This window comes from Heliangelus exortis, chromosome 10, assembly GCF_036169615.1.
Source record: "Heliangelus exortis chromosome 10, bHelExo1.hap1, whole genome shotgun sequence".
Taxonomy (NCBI): Eukaryota; Metazoa; Chordata; class Aves; order Apodiformes; family Trochilidae; genus Heliangelus; species Heliangelus exortis.
Genome location: NC_092431.1, coordinates 13,043,059 through 13,055,402, shown reverse-complemented (window position 1 = coordinate 13,055,402; position 12,344 = coordinate 13,043,059). Strand labels below are relative to the sequence as shown.

The following is a 12,344-nucleotide window of genomic DNA, read 5'->3' as shown; positions in this document are numbered from 1 at the left end:
TCCTAAATAGTAACAGTCCTTTATCCTACCTTTCAGCTTCATTAATACAATTTCTGAACATTGCTGTAACTGAACCTAGCTTTACCAGACATACCAACTACATGAGAATAGATTTCACCACTACTGAATTTGAATTATACTGCAGCACAATGATCATAAAACATGTGTAAACTGAGCCTTCGTTTGCTTTCACATGCAAACAGGTTTACCACTGTGGGTGACTTGCATTTCCTCTGCTTAGCCTACCCATGAACTAAGAACATACAACTCAAGAGAAAAAGCAAGTATGCAGACTTCATTGAATTCACAGAGGTAACCTTGGAAAGCAGCTCTTCTGCCCTAAATCTAATCTACCATTTAAGACACTTCTACAGAAGCTTCCAAATTCTAATCCTGGGGCTTCATTTGCTGGGATAGATTTACTACCAACAACTTCCTGATTATCTCCAGAAATTTTCCCTTATTAAAACATGTACCTTTAACCTAAGGAGCTTTAAAAATTCAGACACTTATTTATAAACAGTGTCCAGAGCAGTTTTCAATGAGAACATTACTTTGTGAGATAAAGAAACAGAAGACTTAAGATGCAGGCACCCATCTCTAGAAACATGGAATATCACTGCCTCTTCTTGCTGATTGCAGGGATCAAAAAGTGGGAAAAAAAAATCAGAATTTGGAAAAATCAAAGCTAAAAAGAGAGAGGAACAAACACACACAACCTAAGGTTCTAGAATGCCTGTGGTTCCATTCCTCCACCCTGGATTCAGCATTACAAAGCTTCTGCAAGATCAGCTTTTTTAGTATCCTTCCCTCTTTTTTCCTCCCTGTCTGCTATTTAACCCACAGCCAGTTATACTATTACTTTCCTAACTGGTTTTGTGCTCCTGTTGTGCACCAGGACAGAGGCAATCTTTGTGCCCTTGCTACCTTGGGCATCTCATTTACAACATCCTGATAAGGAAAACTACATACAAAAAAGTAGGATGCAGATACACACAAGTAACACATAAAACCATTTCAGTTTAAATTATGCATACGCTCAAACCAAGGCAGGTGGAAGCAGGCTAAACAAATAAAGGGGAGAAATTCATACAAGTCTAGAGTCTCCCAGCCTCCTGCCTTACTATTGTGCTATTTCAAAGCAGACCTGAGATGTGAAAACTGAAGTGTGTTTACACTTCATATCCCTCAGAATATCAGTTTTGTGTGTGAGAAGGCAAAGAAAACCTTTGGGAGCAAGAGAAAATAGGTACTGCTTTCATGCTCTTAAGCAGCTATTCAGGATCATAGAATGTAAAAGGCAGAATATTCTTTTCTCTCTGAAAGAGGATGCTGACAGTTGGTGCCAAGCAACAATTTCCAAGTTTCAGAAGAACAACAAATCAAAATCTGCTCTACCACTTGTTCTGGGTTGATGTGATGCCAACTTGTGGTTGCAGGGGAAGGGTCCAGGGGTGGCTTATGTGAGAAGATGCTGGAAGCTCCCCAGCTCCAAAAAGTTTGGCCCCACCCCTTGCAGGTGTTAAACCCATCAGTGGCAATGGAGGCACCTCTGTGATGAACAGATTCAGAAAGGGGAAAGGATCAGCTATAACACCTCAGGACAGAAGAGAAGGGCAGGTAAGAGCAATGCTTGGAGATACCAAGGTTGGTGAGGAAGGAGAGCGAGAAAGTGTCTGGGCAGAGATTCCCCTAGATCCCATGGTGAGTCTGCAGGCTGTCCCTGCAGCCCATGGAGGAGTACGGTGATAACCCCATGGAAGATCATAAGGGAGCAGATGTGGATCTGCATCCCTGGAGGAGCCCGTGGCAGAGGAGGTGACTGATCCCGCAGCAGCCGTGACTCTGGGCAGCCCAGGCTGGAGCAGTTCCTGAGGGAGTGCAGCCCATGGGAGGGACTCATGTCCGAGGGGTTCCTGAAGGACTCTCTGGCGTGAGAGGGACCCCAGACTGGAGCGAGGGGAAGAATGCTTTTCCCCAAAGAGAAAGAAGTGGTAGAAAACGTGTAACAAAGTGACCACAACCCCTAATCCTGCCCCCTTCTACCATGGTGGGGAGGAGGTAATCAGGAGCAAAGCAATTTGGGCCTGGGAAGCAGGAAGGGGTAGGGTAAGGTAATAAAGCTCTGGTTTTGTTTTCTCTTTATCCTGTTTTGATTTGACTAGGGATAAATTAAATAGCCTTTTCCTTAAGTTGAGTCTGTTTTGCCCAGGACAGTAATTGGAGAGTGGAACCCTTGTGGTCCTTGTCCTGCCCCATGAGGTTTAACACCTTGCAACTTTGTAACTCTGAACAACTTTGACCATCACAAAACCTACACAACAAAACCAAGAATGAGCAGTAACATCAGAGATGCAGAACCAGCTCCTCCAGGTGCTGGCAATATAAACACATATTTTTCAAGTCTGTTCTTATTGTTAAGAATTGACTGCACTTGAATTCAAATAGCAGTATCTTCCCCACTTTTGGATAAGCACCTAATCATAAACAATCATATTTATTATATAAGAGATAAACAACCTCAACCCTAAAACTGTACAGCAAAGTAATATATAATACAGCAACTTCACAAGCAAGACACTTGGAATTGATGTCAGTTATTAACTGAAATAAGTAACATTTATTAATTGAACTAAATAACATTTTAGGGGGAAAAAAATCACTAACCATGGAATCTATGTCATGGATGCATCTCACGTGCCTTGGAAAAAGAACATCAGCTTAGCCCAGGAGATAAGACAAGCAAAAAGTGCACCTGCTGGATTTGTAGTCATTTCCCTGAACATTCAGAGCACAGGGAACCTATGATTGGTGTTCCTATATTCCTTTCAGTGTCTCCTGTCCAGTATCCAACCTCTGGATAAACACAACTTCTAACATAGATAAGGGACTGGAGCAGGCAACAGACCCAAATTTTACATGGCATTTAAAAGGATGACACTTCTCTTGGATTTACTGAAACAGAAATGGCCTGTTTCTTGATTTCCAGACTTAGTTGGTTTAGAAAACTGCAGGATTTATAGCAATTTTTATATTAGCTTTTGGGTGTTTATATATATACTCATACAATGCACTTTAAAATGCTATAGCCAAGCTCTGTTCTCAAGGAAAACTCTTCCAGTCTTAGTAAGGAGAAAATATAATTGGAACTAATAAAATATAATTGGGAAAATATGTCCAAAAGGGAAACATAAACAAGACTTAATAATTAAAAGTTTGAATATATTTAAGTCGCAAAGGGGGGAAATTGATGTCAGTTTTTAAGTAAAATTTTAGGGAAAAAATTACCTTTGGGGAAAAAATCATATAAAAGAGAAAAAAAGAGACATGCAGAATAAAAGTAGGGCTCACAAAACAGTAAAACAGTAAGAATGAGACAAAACCAGATTCCAATTAGACAAAACACATCCCAAGTAGTCAACAGTCTGGCCTGCAAGAGAGATGAAAGGGATGGGAAGGAGCACTCCCCACAACTTTTTCTTGGTTACAGCTTGAGAAACCAAGCTGTAACTTGGTAGAGCTGGGTAGAAAAACATTAAGTTATTGGATTCAGAGTTTTAACATATTAAAATACCCACCCATAAGTAGAGGGACCCCTACTAATAAAAAGGCCCTTAGTGCTTGAGCACGTATAGTGAAGTTTTTGAGCATTGTCACTTTAAACGGAAGTGAGGAATTAGTTAACCAACAGTGAGCAAATGACAGAACAATGTTAAAGTTCTTTCCCGCATTTCTCAGTGTAAAAGTAGCACTTTGCAAATTATAGTGCACGTTACCTGGTCTGCAGCTCACTACAAACTAATATCTATTACAACACAGCCATAAATAAAGCTCTGTCATTACATATTAAACTCTACTTTTCATGAGTTTATAATTTGGATTGGAAAAACCTGTCCTGAGTGAAAGCCTGGCCTGTGTATTAGGACATTTTCATTTTCAAGACAGTCAGCTCCTTCAGGTTTTATGAATAACAAAAAATGTTTGCCAGCTTATCTTGTCAAAAAAATAAGCCACATGTGACTTAGGTTCCTTTGTAGTTTGAGTACCGAAGTTTAACCTGGCCAAGTTTAACCTGCAGAGAGACAAATGCCACTTCACAGTTCAAAAACTGAAAAACAAATGTATAGCCAAAAGCATCTGCTTACAATTTACACTGAGTTAACTGTAACCTAGACTTGTGCTCAACCGAATTGAAAATATCCCCAAACCTACCAGAGAGAAGGCAGAAAACAGTGTCCTCTCTACTAGCCCAGCCACCAGCCCTGTTCTCATGACTCCTTATCCATCCCTCCCCCTCAAGCTGAAGAGAGCCCTTGCTCCTGACTACACAAGCTTTCAAAATACCTTATTCTTCTTACTCTTCAGTGCCTCTCCTTTGAGGTCACGCAGGGTCCCAGCACAGGGTAAGCTGCTGTCAGACTCTGTGACTCTGTGGACTGCTTTTCTACTCCATTTCTAGTTGATGCTCACCTACCCACTCTAGGCAGTAAGACACACTTGTATCAAAGTGCTGCTCAACAAACTGCCACTGCTACCTTCATCAAGATAGGCGACAAATTTTAACGCCCCTTTCCTCGACGTTGCTCCTGTCTCTCAGGTGGGCTGGGTTTTGGTCAGAAGAACAATTACACACACACTTGATAATGCCTGACATTTGGAAATACCTGCCTACCCCAATAAGTGCCTGAAAATTGCATACAGTAGCAACGTCCAATTTGACAGATGAAAGTAGCAACAGATCACTTTTATGAAAGATCTCAAGGAGCTAGTCTGTTGAAAACAAGATGTGAGATAAGGAATGGCAAGACATATGGAACAAAACAGGAAAAGGGAAAGAAGGCTTAAAAGACTACCAGATTTTGTGCATTAGGGCTTTTGTGAAACTGTTCATTAAGACAGGCTAGAATTATTTTAGTCAAGCTTCTCAAGCCCTGTAAAACACAAGAATAACTAAATTCTATATGAAAAAGTAGTCCCCATCTATATTACTGAAATACTCCTTTTTAAAAATTCACACCCATAACTAGGTTCTGGCCCAAAATGTCTAAGTAGTTAACTGACAAAAAAATTTAAAGACCCTAAAATAAAACAGCAGAGCACACACTCCTAACTTCAAGAGTGAAATTACCTCCTTTCTCTGTTTAAACTAGAAAATTCAGGACAAGAACACTGCAAACCAAACTATCTCTTGAGAAAGTATTTCCATTTTTTTCCTAGCAAGTAATGACTGAGAATTCAGAAAGATGGACAGTGACTATTAGCCATTGTCTCTCTCAATATTCATACAGATTTTTCACTCAGCTATTCAGTCCCAGTTCCCAGTTTACTCTGAGCACACTTCCACCCATTCCCTATATGAATCAAGTAGCTTCACACATCTAACTATCTCAGTTTGCAAGGCAGGGCATGTTGTTTTCTGTTGTCTACCAAATCTGTTTAAATAAGAATGATAAACTCTGGCTCATCAATGGGTTTGGCCAGGCTTCTGGTTTTGTTGTTGTGCAACACAAACCTACTAAAGCTGCATTCCTGGAACAACAAGGCTATTGAGCTTTCCCAATGCAGGGAGTAGCCTCTTAAAACTTTTCCACCTTCCCATCTCCAAAGATCCAAATTGACTCGTGTACCTGAGATGGTCTCTATCCTGGTTTGGGCCAGGATAAAGGTAATTTTCTGTCTTGTACTTTTGCTTTCAGCTAAGTCTCTTGTAAGTAGTTGCACTTGCTGAAATTAACAGCAAGTTTCTCAGACAGTGTCTCCTTCTGGGACTGGTAACACTCAATGTTTATAGTTACAGCCAGAGACTGGTATGCAGAACCAAGGCCACTGCTCGGTTCTGAGGAACATTTTGCCCTCTGGAAGGAGAAAAGGAGTAAAAAGGTCACACTTTGCAGCCCTCCTTTGGGGAGGAACAGACAAGATAGATGGCCAAAACTGACTAGAGTATTCCATCCCATACACATCATACTCAGTATAGATTTGAGGGATCACGAGTGTCAAACCCCTTCCTGCTTCCCCTTCTTTGCCTGTCCCTGTTTGCTTCAGCATCCTGTGAGGATTCCGTCAGTTCGTCTGCCTGTGCTCCTGATCCATCCCAGCCCATATCTGTGTGTTCCTGCCTCCATTTCCCGACTGCTGCCGACTCCAGGAGTCCAGCCTGGACTTTCCCAGGGCTGCCCTGCGGCCTCAGTGGTGATGTGAGAGTTACTGGGGGAGAGGAATGTGGTATCAATTTTCCTGTATATTTGTATATATTTAGTAATTTTCCTATTTATCATTACTGTGTCATTAAAGCTGTGTAGTTTAGTTTCCAACCCATAAGTCTCTCTCCCTTATTCTCTCTCCTTTCTTTATCTGGGAGGAGAGGGGGATTAATACAGAGCATCTGTTAATTCAGTTTAATTGCCGAGCCGCTGTTAAACTGTGACAGTCTCCTTCAGCTTCACACTCATAAGCCAAAAGCCAATGAACCTTCCCCATGCCCTGATAGACACCTGGGTAGATAATGACAGTAAAATTCTACTGAGATAAACAGTGGTATCTCTACAGTCCTACTATATGTTCACCTATGCATCTATGCATAGATGTTCACCTATGTTTATTGCATCTATGGAATCTATGCTCATTCCCTCATATTATTATGTAGTCCTCTGTAGGAGATACTGATTTGATAGCACAAATTACTTTTCAGCTGTCTTGTCTGCACAATTTGTTCAGAAATCACAGTAGCTTTTTTAACTGTCTATGCCATTTCAATTAACACCTCTTTCTGGAACACAAGGCTCAGATGCACAGGAGAGAAAAAACTGGCTTCCCATGCTAACTGCAATATGTGTTTCCTGAAATAGCCACAAGAGGCAGTAACAGGCATTTTTAGAAATTTAACTTTGATGCAAGCTTTTATCATCTGCCCTTAACAAGGATCAGTTTGCACCTTCAGTGCAGGAAAATGAGGCAAAAATTGTTTGTTTTTCACACAGTAATTTCTGTCACACAACAGCCAGCCAACCATGAGTTTTCAACTACATGGATTTTAAATGCACGTAGCTAGCTCTGTACATACAGCTCTTCAACAGTATTAATTCAGATGACTAAGTTATGTCTTCTGGCCCATTGTAAGCAAAGTCCGACTTTGGACTCAAGTTCTATCTATCTGTCCCAAATTTACAACCCCTCAAAATCTCATCACATTTTCAAATCAAAATGTGTTATTCACTTCACTAGATTCTGCATAAACCCCATTTTATAAGTTTCCACAAAACAAATATGGTAACTTTTTTCCCCATCCAGTCTTTAATTAAGTGATGGAACTTGTTGCCAAATATTCTCACTAAGGTAAAGATCTTGATGTGAGTCCAAAACAAATTTCAGATTTAAGGGCTTAACTGAATCATCCAGAGATACACTGTGCAAAAACTGAGAGATCCAGAGAGTAAATTCTCCCTTTCCTCTGGGGTATAAATCCATCTCTTAATAGCTGGAGATGAGGATTTTCCTTCAAGAAAAATTCTTTGACAACTGGCTGTTGCCAACTTTAAAAAAAAAATTTAATTTATCAGCTTCATGCTGGCTGACTTACTGAGATCAACTATTTTCACTGGGTAAGCAATCTGGATATGCACATTTATCTTTATTGGCAACAGATGTTCCAATGCTTTCACTTTACCTCCAAATAGGGGATGAAGTGAAGATGTCATCTGTTTCAAGGCTGTTACAAGAGATCTCAAGAGATGGTACAAACTTACCATAAAGACAAATCTTTCTTTAATGACTGGAAAACTCAAACCAAAAAGCTTCACCAACCTTCTATATTCATAGCTTCCCTCAGAAGCTGCAGCTTCTTCTGTCTCTCTCTTATTCTGTCAAAGGCATTTGATATTGCTGCAGAAGTTGACATCTCCGGTACATGGCGTGTTTGGTCCATCTTTTGTGGTCCAAAGACATCCAGTGCTATGCTCCCATCAGAGTATCTTGCTTCCTTGTTTCTGCTACCAGCAGAAGTCCGTACTGTAAAAGCTTCATACTGATGGTTGTGCCCATGAGAGCCTCCAGCATGGTCTCTTTCAGCTGCCTTGTCAGTTGTGCAAAGCAAATCTGTGGAGGAAGCCCATACTTTCCGTTTGGGAGTGACATCTGTAAAAAGGTGACCCTTTTTTTCAAATTCACTGGCTTTACACCTATGAGGCCAGAAAACATCTTCCTGTCCTGAGCTGTAATCTGCAGAAAAGCCCTTGGAAAACTCTTCATCTCCTTGTGTTCCTCTAATAGACAGAAATCCCATAGACTTGCTAAGTCCTTTGTTAAGCATGGTCTGTTGAGTGAAGAGAGATTTGTGCCCATCAGGTGCATCGACCACCAATTTTTTTCCTGGAATAAGGAGACACTTCGTATAGGTAATTTTGCACTTAATACACACAAATACACCAAAAGTTACAATTACTTACAGTTAATGTGTGCTGAGCATTGTTTTTGGCCTTGTTTTTGCCATGTGAAACATTGAGATGGCTGCTTAAACAGCTGGGTCAGTCAGCAAAAACAGAACTCCAACTTCATTTCTGACAGGCATCTTACTTATTTCTTAAGTGCTCAAGAAAAAATTATGATCAATTACAACTCAGTAACACTAAAAAAAGCCCACCAACCATCCCACACATGCTGAAAGTTTTCTCATTAGTTTCACTTTTAGAATGGTCTAGACTATCACCAGAAACAGTTTAATGATCAATCTGAAATGAGCCATTCCTCATGTCTCACACCCAAAGACACCACAATGGCAAGTCCAGGTTTGCTCTACAGATTTGAAAATGTGCTGCAGTAGTGCCAGTAGTAAAAGAAGAATGCATACACAGGAACTTAAAATCCTTTTTCTTCCTTTAATGACTACTTTTGGTGATGGTACTCTCTCCAGAAACAGAATACTCTAGAACACACCAAAAAAGCTTTTAAGATCAAAGTGATTCTATGAGCTGTACACATCATGTTTCATTAATAAATGGATCAGCAAATATTAATTGAATACTCTCTTTTCTCTTACCATGATATTACACTTACCATGAAATTACTTCCAGAATTAAAGAACTGTCAGAGTTGGAATAACATCAATAAAATTGTGCTTGGTGCAGAATATTATACCATGGTCACTGAGAAGTTCTGATGATCATGTAAGTCTCAGGCATAAAATTCTCAAAGTACTAGCCCAGTTTTACAAAACTAATTACAAACTTAAGTGCGATCAAATTACTTAATCTTAACAGACTAACAGCTGCAAGTTTACCTTTCCTATTCTTAAGTTTTTCTCAGATGAGAGTAAAAGAATTACAACCATTTTAATATTTTAATGCTTCTGCATTTAATGCATCTGCAGTTGTAAAAATCCAAAGTCTATTGCAGGTATCACAAAGGCAGTAATCTACTCATAATTATGGTGAAGTCTGACCTTTTCAAGTCATGATACTCATGACAAGAAAGCCAACCAAACATATTATGTGCTGGGTTGTCTAAGGAATGCTTACTCACTCAGGTGGAGCCAGTTTATAGAATGTGATGCTTTCCTTAGCTAGTTCCCTCTGTAGTGTAATATTGATATATACACCTTTTATCGAACAGCACCCTTGAGGACATCCTCACAAAAGAAAGTAGTCATGAGGTCAAACTAAATTACTGTGCTGTATCTACTATTCTCAAAGGCTCTATAGTTTTGCCTGCTGCCCCTTGAAAGTCAACTGAAAACAACAATCTCAATTGCACAGTAGGGTCCTGTTCATCTTATCAAGTCTATTAGCCTTTCACATTGATTTTAACAGAATGCTTTAAGGAGGCTCATAATTGTACTCAAGTACTTTAAAAGCTTATGGCTTTACCCATTTCAAGTCAGATACCTACAAGTAGGGGAGCTGCTAGTTTTCAGTTTCTATTTCTATGACATTAAACTACAAACAGGTGTTTAAAACAAAGGCAAGACTAAAGCTAAATGTGACCAAGGTTTGGATTGTCTAAAAAGTGTCATGTAAGAAATTACACAGTTCCCACATGTTCCAGCCAAGAGAATAAACCAAAACTTTTGGCAATGACAATGAACTAATCTCCTGAAAGCATCTGAAGGATCACATCAGATTTTTTAAATATAGCTTTAATTCTAAACTCAAGTAAACAATTATCTTTGTAGTGAGGTAAATCTTGCTATTATCTTTTTCTCAGATTGCACCTCCCTCATAAGGCTGGTGACCTATGTGTAACAGTCACAGACACAGAAAAGCCTTTTAAAAAAGCTGCTCACTGTGAAGTTCCCACTATCTAAATAAAGAAGAGGGATGGTATCCATTCTGCAAACACATACTTCAAATGTATGTATGTAAACATCAAGGACAGACATTCCTAAACGGGATTTTAATTTAGTCATGGGAGAGAGAGAAAAAACAAAACATCAGAGTATTTAAGATTGACACCAAAACAGCAAACCAAAAGGAGCTCCAAGAATCCTCCTCAAGACAGATTTCCAAGATCATTTTAGGCAGATAAAACAACCTCCTCTGCAAACGATTTTCACATTTTTTAAATGTAAAAAAAAAAAACCACCCAAAACCACCTCTTCAACATAAAGTATTTACATGCACAAGACCTTACTGAACAAAACAATAGCAAACAAAGCAGAAAAAAACGAGACAGCTGCAACTTCAATATACTACTGAGGCTTACTTGGTACATCATTGATCATGACTGAGAAGAATATTCCTGTTTCAAAGTATCATTTAGGTCTCTGCACACTGAAGCACTATCTTTTTCCAGGATCCCATCCAGTGAAAAGCACAACAACAAACTTCAGGTACCATTGATTATCCTCACCACTGCATACCCAGAGACATAAACTTATTTATTATATGTTGACGAGAACTGCAGTGGAAAAGTCCATCTGCCAGTGAAAAAGAGTGCTAGAGGGGAAGTGATGTCAGTTACTAATTGAAATAAGTAAAATTTTTTTTTTTGGGGGGGGGGGGGGGGGGAAATCACATAAAAGAGAAGAGACGTGTAGAATAAAAGCAGAGGTTAGGGAAAACTGAAACAGCAAGAACTGAAAGCATTCAGGACAGATATAATAGGAGCTGCTTCAGCTCATGCAGAGGCTCAGCAGACACAAGCTCCTTGCCTTGGCATATAAGAAATGCTCTCTGTTCCCCAAGTCACCTGCCCCTCCTGGGGCTTCCCTCATGAGGAAAAGTGATTGCTATATCATCAGCAGTGAGTGAATGCAAAAGTTCTTATCAGTACACCTTTGCCACTCATTCAGCTAATTTCATGAGACAGGAGATCAGCTTGTCCCATCAGGGAGCAGTGCAGGAGATGTCTTCTAAGAGATGTCTACAGGTCTGTACAACTCATACCAACATGGAGACATGCAGTGAACAGGAGTTTTTAACTTACTACCAAAAGGAATCTACGGCTGCCTTAGTACTCAGTCTTGAGACTGTAAAATGCTCTTGGTCATCTTTCATCTTTCCTTTATTACTCTCCCCATTCCCACTTCTGCTGTTCACCAATCTTGGCACTTTTTTCTGCCTTTGCAAAACTCATTGCTCTCTACAGAATGTCATTACCACAAACCCTCCCCAAACTTGTACAAAGTGTCAACATGACCTGTTTAAGAATCCTCCTCATCAAAGAAAGGTAAAAAAGAACCTGAGGGCAAGGCACGAACAACCTGCTCAAGTTGGGCATCCTGAGAAGGCAAACTGAAACAAAGAAGCAATGAAGAGATTTCAGATCCATACTTTATACCAGCCAAGAACGCATTCTAGTCTTGGCACCAGAGAGCAGAGGTCAACTCAACTGATGATACCACCAGCAAAAACAATTGGATCAGGCAACCAGCAACCAATCCAGGCCAGTTCTTCCAGTTTTAATAACTTAAATCTGTACTTATTGCTCATTTTTTTTTTTCCCCCCCCTCTGGACTTCCTCAACACACTGCCTCAGCATCACATAGATTAAGGGTCTTAAATGACTGTAGTAAGTCTCTTTCAGCAGAAGGCTCATAGGTCTAAGCTTTCAGCTAACAGTTCACCACCAGAACAGCGCAGACTGGAATCATATTACCTTCTTTAATATATGCACTTTCAGTGGAATGACATACCTAAGTCCAAATTATTAAGTCAATACGAGGTTTATCTACCAACATCTTTTCAACAGTTTTTATGATGAAATGTGTGGGGAGGACGAAGGGAAGAACTACCACTAAAGAATTATATATGAAGAATAAAGATCCAACTAATGATCAACTGGAACCTGACTTCATAATGGAACTTTTACATCTCTAGATTATAATTAATGTCAAGACTCATGTTATGATA

At 39.7% G+C, this 12,344-nt stretch overlaps 1 protein-coding gene across 1 annotated transcript in view; it reads right to left on the bottom strand.

Annotated features, from left to right (window-relative positions):
* Window positions 1–12,344, bottom strand: part of PTPN13 (protein tyrosine phosphatase non-receptor type 13) — a 144,749-nt gene that overhangs the window by 75,554 nt on the left and 56,851 nt on the right. Inside the window, exon 7 of the mRNA XM_071753625.1 lies at window positions 7,804–8,367. Coding sequence (XP_071609726.1) covers window positions 7,804–8,367 — 564 coding nt within the window. The remainder of the gene's footprint in view (window positions 1–7,803; window positions 8,368–12,344) is intronic.